We start from the raw sequence: 20,756 nt of genomic DNA, 5'->3' as shown, positions 1-20,756 counted from the left end.
ATTACAGCCAGAGATCAATAGAGGGAAACGACTTTTCCCTGGCTAACATGCGTTAAACCTGCCCATTGCTGTGACTTATTTATGTGGACTTCAAAGAAGCGAACCTCCAGCCCAAGGAAATTGGTTCAGTGTCTCAGGACAACTTCCCCAGAAGCACCGGGCCTCCTGCAGAGGGGGAAGCCAGCTTTTGTCTTCTTATCTTATTCATAAATTTTAATCCCAGGATTCCAGGGCCTGGTGTGTGAGCAAGGGCAAATCCGAAGGTGGTCCATGCTCATTATGTTTCTAAAGTTAGTTCAAACAAGCCTTGTTTCCACTCGGGGCTGGGTGCTTTGGAAGTCAACCCAGTGTAACTTTGAATTACTCTCACATTTGCTGGGAGCAGTTCCTGAAGAATTTCACCCCACCTACCTTCAGCCCACGCTGCCTGGCTTTCTGCTCAAAACCACCTGGAACAGGAAATGCCTCTGCAGTTTGCATCCACAGCTAAGAACAGAGCTGGCAGAACTGTGAGTGGAAATAAAAGGAACTGACTGGATGCCAGGATTAGAAGTAGGTTGACTGTGGGTCAAGTCTTCCAGTGGAATCCAAGAGGGAGAAGGACAAAAAAGAAGCAGCTTCTGCACAGCGCCATGCAAGAGGAGGGCGTGGGGATGGGGTTGGACCTCTCGTGCCTGCCTCCAGCCAGCTATAAGGAGGAGCTGTGCCCTCCCATCAGGAACGTCCCCGTTCCCCCCACCACCACCACTTGCTCCCCAGTGAAGTCCAGGGACGATGTGTAGATGTTCACAGGGCAAAAGAAGGGCCCGGGGATGGAAATGGACATTTGCCACATGACCTCACGTTCCAGGCCGTTAAGGAGGTTTCATTCTTCACAGGTAGCGAGAAAGAGCACGTGCTCATCCTCATCCCTGCAAAAGTCTCTCCAAAAGCTGCCAAAAGGCTTCTAATGGCTCCTGAGCCAAATACACAAAAGCAGGCACTGGTCTATTTCAGACGGTGGCTTCAAACATCCAGCCTCTGACCCAGGCAGAACCAGCAAGCGAAACTTTGCTCCCCAGCGAATCCGAACTTCAGACAGCACAGATCCCATTAGGTCGCTCAGGATTTCCCTGTGTTCTGAACTCCATCGTTTGCCTGTCAAATCAAAGCATCTGTCTTCATTTCAGTAGCCCCTGTTGAGTTTCTAGGCCTAAAAATCTCAAACTGCCTACGACAAGGGGTGTCCTTGCCCATACCCATCGATGCCTCAGGATTGAGAGGGACAGGAACTTGTGGGGCCCAAAACTTGTTTAACTCAGGGGCCTTCTTTAAGAAAAGGAACGCCACATTATGTGCAAGGCCTTAGAAAGTATTCCTGCAACAACTTGGGGGGTGGGGGGCCCTGGTGCTTCCTCCTGGCGGGCTCTGGCAAGCCCTGCAGAGTGAAGGAGCGTGCTCAGGGTAGAGGCTGCTGCGATGGGCCAGGGGTGGTCTGCGTTACCGCTGTCTGGAGCTGGAGCTGACACGGCCCCAGGACATGGTTTTCTCATTGGACGCACAAGGAACCTATTTACTCACTGCTGATAATGATCATGATGTTCGGAGATTCTCTGAGGCCACTGTCCCTCCCTTTTGAAGGAATCTCAGGTGCTAAATTCCGATTTCAGCAGGAAGTTCCAGGGTCACTGCTGGACCCCAGCAAAAACCTTGCAAATTTTCAATCTTGCTGACTAAATTACTCACCCGAAGTCAGTAGGTTTGAGGCGATCTCCATGCTTCTTGGGATTGCTGAGCTCCTACTTTTAACTCTGTGTTTTTCCTCCCACTGCAAAATTCAGAAAGTATGGTCATCACGATCAAACTGTCCTGAGGATGGGGGTGCCAAGTGGCAGTTGCGAAACCACGTTTGCAGTGCCTGGAAGCTTGCAGCCGCCCGTGGAGGTGGCCACAAGCAGAGCTTGGACACGCAAAGTTTATTCATTCTGGGGACATGAGAGCCCCACCCACCCACCCCCAAAGCTGTGATAGTGGGAGACTTCACCAAGTCAGCAGCTCCACACCAGGCCCTCCAGAACAAAGACAGGCACTTCCAGAGCTCATGGGAGTGCCCTAGCAGCGGCATGTGGCTTGGAGGAGGTCTGCGTTCACTGAGGGCACACAGATTACTTGAAAGCCTCCATGGTGGGGGCATTGACCCCATGGGAGCAACAAGCACTCTAGATCTCGGCTTCTTTCCTAAGGGGGCTGGTTGCCAATGTTCCACTGACTGACGTGTTCTTCCCCAGTCGGCTGCTGGCCTTGTTCTGGCATAGCCTGCTAGCCACAGCCTGCCCCCTCACTTCCTTTCCCCCAATTCTTTGACCACACCCATTCCTCCAAAGCAGAGGACCTCCTGCAAGGTCTCCTCCACCTACCCCTCTCAGCACCTCCCCTTTCTGACAGGGACAACCTCTGGTGATCGGAGGCTGATGAGCCCCAAGCCCCAGCTGGCTGGACATCTGTCCCCTGCATCTCACCCACAGTGGGTGCCTCTGCCAGCAGAAGCAGGGCTCCCCAGGCTGGCCCCCACACCTCTGCGCACTGTTTCTGTAGATGGTTTCATAATCATCTCCAGGTGTGCCCTCCCTCACTTTGCCCAGTCCTTCCCACTCCTGACCCCCCAGATGTTTGACTTCTGGCATGGAGGCCGGGTAGCTTTCAAGTTTTCAGTTTATAATTCACTAAGTCACTTTAAAGTGCTTCCCACAAAGGGCGGGGAAATGCACAAACAAGGCTGAGTGAGAAAGAGTCACCTCATCCTGAACATTAGTGTCGGACAGGAGCAGAGGCCTGGGAGACAGTTTAAGGCATAGATAATGTCAGACCTTCTAAATCTCTGGCTACTAAGCTTAACGCTAGTAAGGATCCTAGCGTGCTTTCTGGGAGTCCACACTAGTAATCTTTCCCAAACTGCTCTGCCCCTATCATGGTTAGTATTTTTTTTTTTTTAACTGACCTCCAAAAAGCAAATGTGAAAGCAAAACCCAGTTCTCAGTTGCTGAGCATCAGCTTCAGGCACAGCTGGATCCAGGAGCTCTAAATGATATCATGGGAAAATATTCTCTCTCTCCCCTGGGCACTGCTGGCCTCTCTCAGTTGACCTTATTCTGGGGGCCTCTTCCCATGTACTGGTAACCCAGACTTACATCGAGTCTCTGGGCAATTCTGTGGTAAGAAGGCTGCTGCTTCCCAAGGTGAACGAAGTCTTGGGACTGACTCTCACTGTCCAGGGTTGGGTGATGGGTCCATGCCTGGAACTGGGGTGAGTTTGGGGTCTGCCCAGCATGGCTAGAGGAAGAACATATCCCCAAAGGCAACCCCAGGTTGTTACTTGAAGAAATAAATGCCAGACAACAACACACGATTCATAGCAGCCATAACCTGAGAAGAAGGTCAGGGCCCCAAGTCTTAAACCCAAGGCCCCAACCCTGGGCACTGAGTGGGGGAGTCAGCAGGCACATGTGGGTAGGCCCCGACAAGGAGCACAGTCACCCCAGAGTGCCTCTGGTGTCTGTGTGGGCAGTGGGTTCTCTGAGATGGGCCCAAGCATGCTGGTGGTCAGCATGTAGCTCTAAAGAAACTCTTCTGTTCATCCCTCTAACCCCAAGTTACGGGGCGGGGGGGGGGGGGAGGGGCAGGGAGGGGGGGTCTTGACATGCTCAAATCCCCCACCCCAATAACAGGAACACTGAAACTTCTCTCCCCTTCTCCACCCTCTAGAGCCACTCTTTACCTCACCTCCTTTGCTCAGCCAAACTTCTAGGGAAAAAGAAAATGCCTTTGCCTCCCTCTACTCCACACAGAGCCTTCCTCTCTCCACCAGCCCACCACAGGAACATCAGTCATGGCCGCCCAGGTCAGGATCCATGCCATCCAGTCCTTGCCTACCAGGCGCTCCCAGGCCACTTCTTCTCCCTGCCTCTGCGTTGCTTTCAGACAGTCTTCCCCATCTGCCCCTGTCCCTGTCCCTGTCCCTGTCCCCCGCACACACATATGGGGGCCCCGAACTCACCTCTGCCACAGAGTCTATGAAACTGTGTTGTGTTCATCCATTCTCTCACCTTCCATACAGGGAGCTGGCTGAGGGCAGGAGCTGTGTGCTTAGCACCTGCTAGGAGGCCCTCAGAAAAGCGTGAGGGGCTGAGGGGGGGGAGGGGGTTGGGGGGGCGTGTGTGGGTCACTCCCTATGCTTCCCAGTCTTGTTCTTTCGGAGACAGTTCTTTCTGAGACTCTGGCCCCTCCTTTGGCCTGTCTGCCACATCCCACCAGCCTGCACTGATTTCTGAAACCAAATTTTCATATGCGTGTGCAAGAACCAATTTTCCAAACCTATGGAGAAATTAGAACAATGAACACCCATACAGGCTTCACCTAGATTCCCCAATAATTAACATTACCGAACACATTTGAGGCTGTTCATTCACTGGAAGCTTTGGAAATCTGCAAAGGTAGTGATTTTTAGGAGGGTATATGGAATGTGAGACCCTGTACCCTTTCGAGCCTGGATTTTGTCCTCTTTAAAAACAAGGGTGACATTTGCCCATCTCGGCATTTTTCCTAAAACTCTAGACTGAGGTTATAACCTAAGGAACATGGGGATTTATATAGCCAGAATGGTAAGGGTGCTGTGCTTGGTCTGTTTAGGTTCAGGTGTCTACTCGTAATAGCTGTGTGACTTTAGGCAGGTAACTTAACCTCTCTGGGCCCCCATTTCCTCATCTGAGGAAACAGCAAAATGATCCTTTACCTTGGAGAGTTGTTGGGAAGGTTACATGGGTAAAAGTACATGAGGGGCCAAATCAGAGCACATGGCCCTTAAATGGTGGCTTTAGGTGGTGGCTGAGGAAGCAGAAATTGTGAGTATCCCGATACTCTCGCTTCCTTTTAGGAGCCAGGAAATGTCAGTAGCAGGTAGAATTTCTTGAAGGGAAACATTTGATTCCAAGAAGTAGAGCCTTCTCTCTTCTAAGCCTTCCCTGGAGTCCTGTAATCCTCAACCGCTCGCTCTGCACAACCACCCTGGATATGAAACCCCAACTGGAAGTTGCTCTGCTGGAAAGCGGCCCTCCCTGTTTCTTTCTCAGTTTCTCTTGGCAGTTCCTATAAGCAAGGAGTCCTGAGCATGCATGTCCTCTGCGTGTGCCAGGAGAGCCTTGCTGGGCGGGAGTGAGGGCTGGGACCATCATGTCTTGGAGATGAGGAAGCAGAGGCCCAGCGTCTCCCAGGTGCTTGTGGCCTGGCCAGGACCGGGTCCAACCAGATCCTAACCCAGCCCGGAGCTCACGGATTCCGGGTTCACAGGAAGCCCCTTTTTGGCTTCAACTCTTATTATGCAAAATCGGTATTAAATGCAAGTGTTTTATTTCTGGCCTCGGTAAGCAGAGAAGAGGGAGCAGGGTGGAACGTGATTTCACTGATTGTGGACGGAGCAGTGTCCCCAAGCCATTGGGGGCATCGGGGCCTCCAGCTGTATTTACAGAGACTGAGGCATTGCACTCTGGGTGCCCTGAAGTTTCATTTTTTGGGCGGCATAAGACTTGGTGTCACCTACTGTCATTTGCCACCTTCTCCTAACCGCCAGAGTAGTTCTTTGCTTTCCTAAACAACAACAACAACAAAAAAAAAAAAAAAAAAAAAAAAACAGGCTTTCACCACAGAGTGCTCTCCTCATGAGAACGACAGGACTCCAAACCTAAGCGAGGAGACACTAACGAGTCACCGTCAGCCCTCAGACCATCACTATGTGGCTTGTGTGGAAAAACCGCAGTTTTGCTCCGGCCGATCAGCACACTGTTGGTTTTGTCTCTTCCAACACATTTTGTACCCGGTGGAGGTGTGAGCCAGCAGAGAGTGAACCCGAAGCCCACGGAGCCCTAGTCTCACAGCCCTGGTGGAGCTCTGCCGTCCTGTCTGTGGGCAGCCCGGGTTCCCGGACTCGACTGGGAAAGACTTAAAAGAGTAACGGTGGTTTCTTGAGGAGGCATCCACTTCATTAGTGCAGGGCTATCAAATCCTTAAGAGAAGCCGGATTAAGCTGTAACTTTACGACTCTTCTTTTTTTATTTTTTCTTAATTTATATTTGAGAGAGAGAGAGAGAGATAGTGCACAAGCAGGGGAGGGGCAGAGAGAGAGACAGAGACAGAATCCGAAGCAGGCTCCAGCCTCCCAGTTGTCAGCACAGAACCCCAAACGGGGCTCAAACCCACGCGCCGTGAGTTCATGATCTGAGCCGATGCCAGACGCTTACCCGACCGAGCCACCCAGGCGCCCCTGGGCTGTGACTTTAAGAAGCCCCAGGTAGGTAACAGTAAAATGAGTTGATGCGTTTTGCTAAAGCGGCAAGTCCCTCTTGGTAGGCTTGGGCACGTTAAGATAGAATTCACCCACCAGGCAGGAGACCCTCTCCCCTGGGAGTTTAGGAACGTGTGATTGTGCTGTGTTTGTCTCCACCCTCTGGCGCTCCTCCCCGCCCCCCCATTGGGTGGGTGGATTCTGAGGCAGCCCACACTTGAAGCTACCGCTCTTTCTCAGGTTTCTCCAGGTCCTGCGGCCCTTGGGCTGTTTGCCCCCTGTGAGCCAGGCTTCTGTTGCCGGTACACAGAAAACTCACCTTCTATCACTGCACGCCACCCTCCTCCCTTCCCCTGTAGAGGCGGAGGCTGAGACCTCTGCCCCACCACTCAGAACACCCAGACTGACTCCCCCTGGTTCCCATGGTGTCCCCTTTTTCTTCCTAGCCCTGAAAGACACCAGTAAGAGATCCATCAACAGCGACTGGAAGATCGAGCTCCCCGGGGAGTACCAGATCGCCGGCACCACTGTGCGCTACGTTAGAAGGGGCCTGTGGGAGAAAATTTCTGCCAAGGGACCAACCAAAATACCACTGCATCTGATGGTAACTTGCTGTGCTTTTGTGTTTGTCTTGAGCCTGATTCTCCAAGGGGTCTGCTGGCCCTCTTCTTCCCTGGGAACTGGGGAGAGGTTCCTGGGGACCTGGCTCCTGGTGGGTTACCTGGCCACCTGCTGCTCAAGCCTCCCCCGCCCCCTCTCTCTCTCCATCTTCTCTTATCTCATCCCTTTTGCCACATGCCTGAGAATTTCCCCCTCCCAAAACTTTACCCTGGCTCTTCACTGGCAGAGAGAGTTACCATCTTTTTCAAAAGGAACCGCCTCCAGGAAGGAAATACTTCACCATGTGGCAGCCAGGGAGAATTGGCCTCATGGAGCAGACAGCCTCGCTTGGAGTCTGTGTTTTTATATCAGATGGCACAGATCCGCCCCACAGTTTGTATATCCACATTGGAAACTACCTTTTGGAAATGAACTGTTGACTCTCTTTCCAAACCAGCGTCGCTCAGATTTTCCAGACTCGGCTTGCAACAGGAGTTCGGGAATCGGGAAGGAGAACCAGGTTCTACAGGAAGATTTACTCCCTGGGTAGTCAGCCCAGGTTGGGGCAACCTTGTCTTACCTCTTGTCTCGGGCGGACACCCCATGTAAACCACTTTATCATCGGTCATACATCCTTGTAAAAGCATTAAAGATCTCCAGAGAAGGGGATACCACCATTTCTTTCTCAGGTTCCAGAAGTTCTCATGGCTAACTTCTGATAGCTCATAATTATTGATTCCATGTCTCATTCCAAAGAACGGATTTTGTGGCAGCTTGTGCGTCTGTAATCAAAGCACATTTTGTCCTCTGTGCTTGCCAAAGTCTCCGCTTGGAAATTTTTTTTTTTTTTCCCTCCATTAATTTGCGGTCTCTGGCAATCTGCAGCCGTTCAAGGTTAGGTGACAGCCAGAAGATTCCCTGGCCACTTCTCAGGGAATCCCCTGAGGAGACCAGCTCTGCCTGTGAGCACGGGCACCCAGTACAACATCACCCATGATGGCCCTACCCCTGCTACACCTTCTGACTGATTAGAGTGAACTGGTTTCCATGCATGATTTCAACCATCCTGCAGCCTGCCCATGCGACCAGCACTCAGCCCACGAAGTCCACTGTAGACGCAGCCCTGCAAGTTTGATTTCTGGGGCCCAAGAACCTATACTGAAGCCACTGCCCTGCAATAGATTACTGGATTAGAACAAATCCTCCTGTCCTGTTGTAAGAGGAAGCATAAGACAAGATAAAAGTCATACAGCACTGTCACCTGTTAGCACATGAATCTGCTTTATTATCAAACCCTAAGACGGGTATATTTTCCTTCTTTGCCCAATGCTTTCATCAACTGTGAGTGAACCATCAGCCCATCAAAGCAAACGCGCAGCCTGGACTCATGCAGACCGTGCCTGATAAGCAAGACTCAGCTGAAGTTCCAACCGTTTTTAATATTTATTAATCACTTTTTTCTCTTGAAAAATGATTACTTCAAGTTTTTAAATCCAGAAAGGAGACGTGCCCCTCTGCCTCTAAATAGAAGTCTGCTGTCCCCAAACTGGGGTGCATACATTGCCTGCAGGGTCGGGAGCGTCCATAAGAGGCACGGGGACCTGCATTTGAAACCAATTACACACTCACACACACAAATTATACGTGGCTGCAAAATTGCATGAAATTGGTTTCATATGGATTCTTGATTCACCAGTCTTATTCCCATACTGAGATAATAAAGATCTTTTAAAGAGGTTTTTTTTTATCTTTTTTTTTTTTTTTTTTTAACTGGAGGCATTTTTCCAAATGCATTACTGCACGTCTGTTTCTTGGAGAAGTGGATGTGTATGCGGTTCAGGCTGCTCTTAGCACCTCACCCCCACCCCACCACTCAAGCTCTGGGAGGGGTGGGAGATGCTCAGGAGCTGTGCAGTCCCCTCCCCGGGTCCAGGCAGGTGGAGCACACTCAGCCTGTAGCTGTCTGCTGCTTCTCCAGGCCTGGAAGTGAACTTGAGAGCTGCCTTGACCCAGAAGTACCCACTGGTTCTGAGTCTAACCCAAAGACACATCACCTCCAGCCAGGCTCCCGCAAGAAGGCTTGTTCTGCACCAAAGCGTGTGTGTCCAGAAACAAAGCTGAGAGAGCACTTCTGTCTTTACAGGGCTTGTGATGCCTTGTCATATGAAGAGCAGGCCCGTCCATCTGCTCACTCACCAGGATTTCAGACCCAAGGGTCCCCAAGCTGCAGGATGGCTCCCCGCCCCTCACTTTGAGCTTTCAGCCTCGAGCCAGGCCCCTGTCACCCCGTGGGCATCGGCATCCTAACTCCTGTGGCAGCAAGAAGGCTCGTGCGTCCTTGGACTCCTAAACAGAAGTCCCCAAGGCTCCTCTGTGGTGGGCTGTGTTTGCCCTTGAGCCTGCCTTCCATGTGGCAATGACCGGCGCTAGGGGAATGAAGAGTGATGTTCATTCTCAAAGAAGTAGAATAACCCTACTTGTTCACATGCCTTTTTAGGGAAAAACAGTATGTTTGTGTCTTTCTTGCCTGCAAGGGCAGCTTCGTGGGTGAGTATGCGGAAACAGGCTCTTTTCTCTGCAGCGAGGGGCTCTCCACATAGAGTTCAGTGAGAGCCCGCAAATTTGCCTGTCTCCAAATTCCTCGTCCAAACTGGTCCTGTCTCCAATGGGAAGGGGCAGAGCTCCCTGCTGATGGTCCACATACACTCCAGCCCCTGAGTTGAGTATCTGAGGAAGCCAAGACCCAAATAAGGGGGTGCCCCTAGACTGAACGTGTTTTGAAACCCAGAAACGAACTGGTTACCCTGGTAGAGAGACAGCCCCAAGGGCGGCCTGGTTTGCAAATTCAGCAAGCCCGGATGCTTCCGCTTGATTCCAGAATGGCCTTTTATTTTGCTGCTGATCCAGGTGTTGTTATTTCATGACCAAAATTATGGAATCCATTACGAGTACACCGTTCCTGTAAACTACACTGCCGAAAATCAAAGCGAGCCGGAAAAACCCCAGGACTCTTTGTTCATCTGGACCCACAGCGGCTGGGAAGGGTGCAGCGTGCAGTGCGGAGGAGGTGAGCATCCGGGGTCACGCGCCCATGGGGTGTGGGGTTTTGCTCAAGGAAGGCTGTGAACTCGAGGCACTCGGCAGCCAGTGCAGAGGGCACGAGAAGGGCTGGCCACGTCACCTGTATTTCCCGGGAAACTTAAGCGCACCCCAGTGAACTCTCTCTGCAAAACACTTGTGTAGCCTTCCAAATTCCTCCGTGTTGGAGCTGTGCCCCCAAGGCTGCTTTGCCTATGGCCCAGGGCCCTTGGACTCTGACCTGAGTGGAGGTTTGGCCGCTATGCAGATACATCACAGGTATGACAGGTGAGTGACCCTGGGGATGAACAGGATAGACCTTCACTTGTTACTGTTTGGTGGAAGGGAACCAGATGTGTTGCCCCAAAATACTCTTTCCTTTTTGCCACAGGTGTCCCACTACAGGATACAGCAGAAGGAAAAAGCCCCACGAGTCTGATGAAACATTCTGAGCATGAGTCCTGGCTGAGTCACAATTTGCTGCCATATATTAGCAAATGACTTACCCTATCTATACTAAAATTTTCTCACCTCTCAAATAGAGTGATCGGCCCCTATGCCTACTGCAGGGAAGGAACTGCCATACTGCAAAAATTAGTATCGGCAAAAGGCACCATATTCATTACGGGGAGGTTTAGGGGGAGCAGTAGGAAGCCATTCTGAACTCTTAGCCAGCAGCCCCTTGGGACAGGGCAGTTTGTCACCCTGATAGGACACACAGCCCAGTGATGAGAGGTGGGACACAGGATGTATGGGGTTTTATGGGCACAGAGTTAGGATGGAGAGTTCACCTAGACTCTGGAATGCCAGCCCAGAGAGTGGGATGGCCCCACCAATACCCAATCCCACATGGCTATTGACCGCTAAGATGGTGTTGGTCAGGTATCTAATATGTAGAGGATTGCTTACCATTTAGTGACTTGTCCCATTTCTAATAGGTAGGAATTCTAGCCATAACATCATTGGGCCATCAGACACTGCCAGGGCCAGCTGCGAATTCCTTCCTTCTCCTGCACATCTTGGCTAACTGCCCTTGCTGTTTGTTCTTAGCCTGTTCCTCAGGCAGCCCTGGCAGTTGGCATAGCTTCAGGAACCCTCATCAGCCCTGTCGTTGTCCCACTTTGCACTTCTCCCTAGGAGCCCCCCATCCCTCAGCTGTCCCCCTGTGCCAATGTCCCTGCAACCTCCAAATCCAGCAACTCCCACATCCCTAATTGCCAGACTTTTTTCTTGGGCAAACAAAGCATGGCCCAAATGGAGCAGTTAGCAGCCTCCCCTCAGCTGGGGGCGGGTGGGGCAGGGGGTACTGTTCTGCTGTCACTGTTGGCCCAGTGGCATTCTTTTATGACACCAGTGACTCTCAGGTTGTCAGATGACAACCAATGACTCACCATTGTCAGACCTGCAGCCAAAACGAAAATGTGGCTTGAGACGGCCCCATGCTTTCTGCACTCACCCAAGGCTGCAGTTGCAGGCAGTAACAGTTGATGGTATAATTCAGGACTCCACACTTTTGAGGCATCCCTAAAGGACAAATTCTCCAGGAGACCAAGCGAGAAATCTGGGGTCCAAATAGTTGTCCTTGACATCCTCTTAATCTTTCATTGCCATACTTCCCAAATAAAAATGAAAATAAAATACAGCTAACATGGAGTGTTAACCCTTGCTAGGCTCTGTTCTAAATACTTTATATGTATCGCTTAATTTTAACCATCCCTGGAACACCCTAAGGCATGGGGGTTAAATAAACCAGCCTGGTTGAGAAGATCGAGGCACAGAAGCATGGTGGCTGGCTGCTGATACGGTGATCATTATGCTAGTGATGGAGCCAAGTTTGAACCCAGGCTGCCTGACTCCAGAAACTACCCTCCCTGCTCCCTATCATCTGCCTCCGTGGCAAAGTCATGACCAAGCAGTGTGTAGGGTGCTTTGGGGACACCCAGAGAATGGCTACACCCATCTGGGATAACCAGTTAGTGAAGTTCCCAAATGCAAGTGATACCCTGGACAAGTAGTAGTTGGCGAAACAGATTCTCAGGTTGGCTCGAGATTGCCTGCCTGGACGATGCACGTCTGTGTGTCCTTCAGACCAGCCCCTCTGCTTCTCACTTCTCTCCAACACATAGGAATTCGGTAATAGGGAGCCGTGATCTTCTGGTGAGGGCTGATGTACAGGTTCAAGACCAGACCTGCATAGACTTTAAATATCAAAGGAACGGATAAAGAGATTGGCAATCTTTGTTGGAAATTAAAGAGCCTAATCAGAACTCTGGCCTCAATGAATCCCAAGCTGTCTAAGCACATAGCTAATCTGAGGTGTTGCCTCTTTCTGATCCTGTTCTAGAATCTTCCTCCTGCCCCATGGTGCCCCTTGTCATGTCTTACACACTCTCATCCCTAACCTTACGGTTCTTTCTCTCTGACAACCAATAAAGCATTACAATAGCCACTTTAAAATGGCAAACTGATCAAAAGACGCACCTGAATGTTCCTCCATCCGCATCAATGAACGGCCTTTCCAGGTGTGTGTAGCCACAGCCTCTCAGTTCCCTGTGTTTGGTTTCCAGGGGAACGCAGAACCATTGTGTCCTGCACACGGATTGTTAACAAGACCACAACTCTGGTGAATGACAGTGACTGTCCTCAAGCAAGCCGTCCAGAGCCCCAGGTCCGAAGGTGCAACTCACACCCATGCCAATCACGGTAAGTCACTGTGTTCTCAAACTTGGACCCTCCAGGGTTGGGGTAGAAGCACCTATGAGTTGGGGGGTGAGATACAGTTAACACCACAGTACCTCTCTCTGCCACATTCTCTTGTTGTTGGCAAGTGATTTCTGCTTGCTCGAAATACTGACTTTCTGGCGAGAGGTCTGATAAAAATGTGCAATCCTAGCTAGAAGGTATTTTTTAGCAGGCCACTAAGAACATCTCATGCAGAAAAAATCATCACATGCTTTCAACTGATACATGTCAGCTCCCGCCAAGTTATTTTGTCTTGGAGAAAAAGGAAATCGAAGTCCGAGTGTGAGAACCCATGAGTAAGTAACACAGGTTAGTGTCTGTGGTTGATCTGTTTCAGTGGCTGAAACTAACACCAGTGAGTGTGGATCTTGCTGTACATTGTTTAGAACCCATCAGGAGGTCTGTTGCCAACCCCAGCTTTCGTGGCCATGTTTCTCATGTGCTCTGGAGTGAATTTTCTTGGGCTGTCAACCGAGATGAGTTGTGTGAAACGTGTTTGTCAGTTCAGCCTCCTTATTTCCGGCCATTTCAGTGAGACTTTGCATAGCGCTGTGGTTGTTAGAGTGTGTAATATCACCCCTGGCCTCCCATTCTGCTCTGGGTTGCGGTACATGGTTTTTGCTTCGTGGTTCTCTGCATGTTTTCCTTTTATAAAGAAGCTGGACTTTTGACATGGCAGCTTTTTAAGACCAACTTGTGCCTCTCACCTGGCACAAAAGTTTCACAAAGCATTTTGGTTTTCATGCCAACCTCCTTTGCTTTGTCAAACTGGTAAAGCGTGTATGAGTGAGAGAGGGAAGATAAGAGGGAAAGCAAGAGGTGAGACTTACTCTGTGGGTTGTGTGTGGTCCATGGCAACTTAAGGATGAAGGTGGGTGGCAAGGGGAAATAGGTGAGGGGGATTAAGAGGTACAAACTTCCAGTTACAAAATAAATAAGACATGGAGATAAAAGTCGCAGCATAGGGAATATAGTCAATAAGATGGTAGGGGTGTTGTTTGGTGACAGATGGTGACTACACTTATTGTGGTGAGCAATATATAGAATTACTGAATTGTTATGTTGTACATGTGAAACTAATATAGTGCTGTATGTTAATTATACTTCAATTTAAACAAAAGAATAAAATTCCACCCTAACACTGAAGGCCATGAGGAATGGCTCACTCTCAGAAGTCTCCCTGAGCATCTTTGGTATGAGCAGCCATCCCACAAATGCATCAATTGGTGAATGAATCAACCACACACACACCCAGGACCAAAGAAGGAAGGCCTTGCCACCGTGAAGACTCAAAGATCAGACAGGTCACAGAGACAGCCCAGCTCTGTGACATATTGGAAAGTAGGATAAGTGAATCTAGAAGAGGACAGGTCAGCATGGGCTCAAGGGCATGACTGAGCAAGAATGGTCTTAGGAATCCATTCAAGAATCATTTTATTTTATTTTATTTTATTTTATTTTATTTTATTTTATTTTTTTACATTTATTTATTTTTGAGAGACAGAGTGTGAGCAGTGGACAGGCAGAGAGAGAGGGAGACACAGAATCAGAAGCAGGCTTCAGGCTCCGAGCTGTCAGCACAGAGCCCAACGTAGGGCTCAAACCCACAAACCGTGAGATCATGACCTGAGCCAAAGTCAGACGGTTAACCAAGTGAGCTACCCAGACACCCTTTATTTTATTTTATTTTGTTTTATTTTGTGTGTGTGCAAGCAGGGGAGGGGCAAAGGGAGAGAGAGAATCCCAAGCAGGCTCCACGCTCAGTGCAGAGCCCAATGCAGGACTCGATCTCACAACCATTAGATCATGACCTGAGCCGAAATCAAGTCAGATGCTTAACTGAGTGAGCCACCCAGGTGCTCTAAGAATCCTGTTTTAAAATCATTTATGTTTTCAAACTATTTTAGCGTCCAAATATTTCTAAAATTATGCACATAAGCCAAATAATATAAAACATGGAATCAGAGTTTCTCTGATTGAATTGAGACACATATGTGATAGGGAAGAGAAGCCCAGTGTACTCTTTCCTTCTTCATATCCTAGTAGGCCCTCAGTATCTCTGCAGAATGCCAACGAATAGAATTTAAATGATGGGGTTACTTTTATTGGACCACTTCTCAATATTCTTCACTAATGATACTCCTAACTGTGCTGAGCACATAACCATCTTTGGTAGCAGTGTTGTCCAAATTGAAATGTGCTGTAAAAGTATACACCTGATTTCAAAGGTTTAGTATGGAAAGAGATTGTGAAATATCTTAGTAATTTTTAATACTGATTACATGTTGAAATAGTTATATTTTGAATACATTGGGTTAAATGCAATATATTAGTAAAATTCACAAATTTCTTTTTAATTTTTTAATATGGATAATAGAAAATTAAAATTACATATATGGCTCATGTGTTAATTCTACTGAACTGCACTGCTATAGATTAACATAGCAGTCACAATGTTCAAGATACGGTCCAAAATTACTAGACATACAAAAAAAAAACCCAGAAACATGTGACCCATACATTAAAGGAAACTGACTCCAAGAGGACACATATATTGAGATTAATAGATAATAATTTCAAAGCAGCTATTATAATTATGCTCAAATACATAAGAAAAAATATAGCCACAATCAATGAACATATAGGAAACCTAAGCACAAAAAAGAGACACTCTAAAAGCAAACCAAATTTTAGCACTGAGAAATATAGTGTCTGAAATTTTTTTAAAAAAATCACTTGATGGGCCTAACAGCAGATGATGAAAAAAAAAAAAAATCAACGAACTTAAAGATAGAAGAATAGAAATTATCCATCTGGAAAATGGAAAGAAAAGATTGTTGACAGTGACAGAGATTCCGTGATCTGTGCCATAATATCAGGCATCCTAACATAAATGTAATTAGAGTCAGAGAAGGGGAAGAGGGGAAGATTAGGGCAGAAAATAATCATAAACAATGACCAAAAATTTCCCAGCTTTAATGAAAGACAGAAGGGAGGTAATTAGGTTATGCCTTGAGCATTTCAGCTAGATTCCAGATGAATCCAAAGCTCCATAACAAAGCTCTGTGATCATTACACCATATTACATGCAACACCTTTATGATTTTGCCACACACAGATATTCTAGGAAGGGACTTTGTTGCACTGTGAAACTCTAACGAGAAAATCATGTCGGAAAACACCTACAAAAGTCACATCACCAAGCATGAATTAACAAAAGTATAAACTCTATAATTCAGTGCTACGGAGCTGCTCTAAGTTTGGATGGAGAACATCGAGTGTGTGTGTGTGTGTGTGTGTGTGTGTGTGTGTGTGCGCGCGCGCGCGCGCGCGTGCGTGTGCTCACAGAGCATTCTGACAGACCACAGGCCTGCAGTCTCACCGTGGTTGAACACAAGTTCAAGCCAAACACACTTTAGACTAAAAGTAAGCTCAGAGGCACGTTTTTAGTATCTCCTTAGCACGAGGGTTAGCAAACTTTTTCTGTTAAGGGCTAGATAATAAGTAGTTTTGGTTTTACAGGCCACATAAGGTTTCTGATGTCTGTTTTTCTTTGTTTTGTTTATAACCCTTTTAAAAATGTAAAAACCTATTTTCAACTCCTGGGTTGTAGGAAAACAGTCTGCAGGCCAGACTTGGCCCCACCTTAGATTACTGCTTACCCTTGCTCTGCCCTCTGGGACTTTGGGACCACAGCCTCAGCATGAGCCCAAGTTCTAAAGGTACTGCCTCAGGAAATACGTGTTCTTATTACACAAAGAAGAACATGTTGTTATACCTAGTTACTTTTTATTGCCCAGTTGTTCAGTACTCTTTTTAAAAGCACCCAGCCTGGCGCGCCTGGGTGGCTCAATCGCTAAGCAGTTAAGCTTCCATTTTCGGCTCAGGTCATGGTCTCACAGTTTGTGAGTTCCAGTCCCATGTCAAGCGCTATACTGACAGCTCAGAGCCTGGAGCCTACTTCAGATGCTGTGTCTCATTCTCTCTCTGCCCCTCCCCAACTTGTGCTCTCTCTCTGTCTCTCAAAAATAAATAAATGTAAAAGCACCCAACCTGACCCTAAGTGCACGGTACAACATCAGTAATTTCCCTCATCTGGCATGTATTTGTTGAGTACCATCCCATTCACCAGGCCCTGTTCTAAGTACCAAGGTATTTAGAAGTAAGAAAGACACACAGGTTCCTTGTTCTCATGTGACTTGGTTTCTCCCTCCCCCTCTCTGACCTACCTTTCTGGGTCATCTTTTTTTCCTCTTTGACCCCCTTCCTGACTCTGTAAAATCATATGAATCAGACTTAAAGAATGAGTGGAGTTTCCAAGAGCAGAGGATAAAATGAAATTGATAGAAGACAGCACCTGAAATTTGTCTCAGAGCCTAGAAAAGAAAGCCTGGATGCCTCTTTTAGTCTGGTTTTATTTGTTGTTTGTTTGTTTATATTTTAAACCATCTGACTTTGTACTGATTCTTAAAGTGTGGACTCATGAAAATGAACTGCCATGGCTTATCAAAGAATATTGTTTGAAGAAACGTGATCTGATAGATTTTAAAATTCCTATAAATCTTAGTTATATTTATTTATATTTAAGCACACAGATGCACACACATGTATGTATATACACACATACATACGCTATATATGCAAATGTTATATAGAGATATATACATATGCACATATGTATGTACACACACATATATTTGAACAATAAAACTTGAATTCTTGCATAGCGTGATCTAGTTGACCTGTCTTCAGAACATATAGCAGTATGGACGAAGGTGAAGAAAAGTGAAGAGATTGGCCTCAGAAAACTAGTGCTAAATAATCAGAAAGAGATTTAATCTGTAAGTAAAAACTGGACCTTAGTGAAGGGGGTGAGTGTGGAGATGTATAGCATCTGGAGAATAAATGACTGTTTCAGGTGGGATGGGCATGACTGGAAGACAGAGCCTGTAACCTGGAAGGAGAGCCCAAGATCCCAATGGTGTAAATTTTATTGAAGGAGCCAAAATGCAACTCACTGTTGAATCTGGCAAGGTGAAAGAGCCTTTCTATATTATTGTTACTCCTTGACCTTTAAAACAACAGCAATGTTTGTCTTCTCCCTTATATTTTTCTTTATTTCCCCTGATCTTTCTTTAATTTTCTTCAACCCTCTTTTTCCATCAAGTTCCCGACAGTTTCCTTTACCTTCCCAACTGCACACCATTAGCACCTCTTTATTCTAATCCTGCCCCTAGCTCTGTGGATACTTCTCCCAAACCCTGCCATAACCATACGGAATCTGGAATCTGACACGCAGGGCAGATGGCCTCTCTCCAGCATCTTGCACACCAACACAAACACATCGGCAAATCTGGCCCCGACATTGGCAGGAGAGGCAGAAATCACAGATCAGCTCAGCTGTTATGACTGTGGCCAGCAGCCTTCACCTTGCTGACCACAGTCTGCAGGGAAGAGGCCCCACCATCATTTGGCATCCAAAGAGTAACACCATGTGCCAGCTCCTTAAGACCCAGTCCCCGATAGTGCTGGAGTAAGGAGGTGGGGTATGGCAGGGAGATGGGCTCATTCTGGAACACATAGCTCATGCTTCACCAGATTTAATATGTTTGCAGTCTCTTAGAGCTTATTGGCCACTTGCAAAGGCCATTCCAAGCTATTAGATGTTTCCCATAGTATTTATGATTTGAACTTCATCCCAGACAGTACATACTGTACTGTACATTGAATTACAGTGATTCAGAAAAGAATATCTAATATTGTACTGCCAGTTGAATTGAATAGTCATCTGTAAGGAAGTGTATTTGGATTTTAAATTTGTCCTCTTTGCTCATTATCTTAACCAGGTGTGCCTTGTTTTAGTTAAAATGGAATGGAACCCCTCCTGTTTTTATGAAAGCATATTCGCGTGTGTGTGTGTGTGTGTGAGATCATGACTTAAGAATGAAACCTAGAACATGTGGATCTTTAGACACAGCCAAAATCTGAACAGAAACATTGTTTAATCCATTTCTAGCCAGTCTAAAACGTTAAGCTTTTAAGTTTACTGCTTTCTTGGAAAATAAAACAGGTAAATCTAATTGCCACATCTCTATCTACCATGCCCTGGATGTGGGAGGCCAGAGGAGGCCATCTTTGGCACTGACTGCCCCCTGTGGCAGAAAAGGAGCCCATGATGCAGGACTGCTCGTGGGCAGGAGGGCAAGGCCTATGGTTGTATGTTACTACAAGTCAACAGTGATAGCCTGGGGATCTTCAGAGTGGGACTCCCCTCTTTCAGGCTTGGCCCACTTTTCAAACACCTTAGCATATGTCCACAGGTCTACGATGAGGGGCACCCCACAAACCATATGAAATAACAGTGCCTGAAAAGGAAAGATAGCAAATAGCATTACTGATCTCTTACATGCCTTATCGGTATGGGAATGGTGAGGAGAAATTTAGATGGATTCCAGATCTGTTTTCCAACACTAATCAAATTCCAGAATTTCACTCATATTTAAATTAAATAGTAAAGCTTTGAAGCTTTTAGTTATTTGTTTAAATTAGGAAACATTCCAGATGGAGAAAGAGAAAGCATTTCAGAGTACTATTTTGAATTTGAAGATGCAATTTGCTTCTTTTCCGCCATACTTAACCATTTGATTATTTGAACATCCCTGTCCTTTGATTATTACAGAGGACAAGAGAATTCCGAGATACGAGTTCCACAGGTAACAGAATTCTCCTGTCAAGAAATATTTTACATGTAGACCCTGGGGTCCATTAAAAGTCCTTCTCTCTTTCTGACTTTCTGAGTATTAAAATATAAAGAGCATTGAGCACTCAGTGTTTGCATTGATTTTTTTTATGCTGCAATTACAAAAAAGGACAAGTAAATTGCAAAGTTGAAACTCAGTCTGAGGAATAAAAACAAATACAACCAAGATCACAGTGAAGAAATGAGAGGGAAATATGTACTCTCCACGTTCTAGGGGAAAAAGAAAACATCAGACCAAGAAGGAATGGCTCTACAGTGGGAGTAGACAATGAAGTATTTCTGACTTGTAGAATCTCTGGAGATATTTCAGAACTGAGGTTGGGGTATGCTTGGTGGCAGCTTCCCAGATTATTAGCCCCTTCTCATGAAAGCCACTGATGACAGTTCTGTGCTGGCTGGCTCTCTTACAGGAATAAATAATCCATAGATATAACTGATTTTTTCTAGAAAAGTATTATTCTTTCCTCCTTATTTGTATACAAAGACTTTTCGAAGTAAAAGGATGGAAAAAGATGTGTCACAAAAAGAAACCATAAAAAATCGGGACGCCGATTTTTATCGGGATACCTTGGGGCGCCTGGGTGGCTCAGTCGGTTAAGCGTCTGACTTCAGCTCAGGTCATGATTTCATGGTGCGTGAGTTCAAGCCCTGCGTCGGGCTCTGTGCTGACAGCTCAGAGCCTGGAGCCCGTTTCAGATTCTGTGTCTCCCTCTCTCTCTGCCCCTCCCCTGCTCATGCTCTGTCTCTCTCTGTCTCAAAAATAAATAAACATTAAAAAAAAATGTTTTTTTAAATCAGGAGTACCTATACAAATACCAGACAAAATAGACTTTAAAACAAAACAAATTGCTAGAAATAAAAAGTATTTTATAATGGTATAGGGCAGTCCATCAAAGATATAACAATTATAAATGTGTCTGTACCTAATAACAGAGCCCTAAAATATACAATATAAAGAGAAAAATAGTTCAACCATATTAGAGACTTTAATGCCAGACTTTCAGTAATGGATTTTTAAAACTAGAAAATATCAATAAGGAAGTATAAGACTTGAACAACACTATAAACCTACTAGACCTAAGAGGTATCTATAGAGCACTACCCAACGAGAGCAGAATATACATTCTTCTTATGTGCGTGTGAAACATTCCGCAGGATAGACCATCATCTAGGCCATTTAATAAACCTCAACAAATGTAAAGGGACTGAAATAATGCAAAGTATATTCTCTTACCTTAATGGGATAAAGTTAGAAATCAACAA

General features: G+C 46.8%; 1 protein-coding gene across 1 annotated transcript in view; it reads left to right on the top strand.

Moving 5' to 3' along the window:
- Positions 1–20,756, top strand: part of ADAMTS17 (ADAM metallopeptidase with thrombospondin type 1 motif 17) — a 343,010-nt gene that overhangs the window by 259,298 nt on the left and 62,956 nt on the right. The window contains 3 exon segments of the mRNA XM_042943087.1: positions 6,760–6,917; positions 9,821–9,980; positions 12,559–12,694. Of these exon segments, the coding sequence (XP_042799021.1) occupies positions 6,760–6,917; positions 9,821–9,980; positions 12,559–12,694 (454 nt within the window).

Source organism: Panthera leo, chromosome B3 (genome assembly GCF_018350215.1).
Source record: "Panthera leo isolate Ple1 chromosome B3, P.leo_Ple1_pat1.1, whole genome shotgun sequence".
Lineage (NCBI taxonomy): Eukaryota > Metazoa > Chordata > Mammalia > Carnivora > Felidae > Panthera > Panthera leo.
Note: the sequence above shows the minus strand (reverse complement) of the source record. Positions and strands in the feature narration are given on the sequence as shown.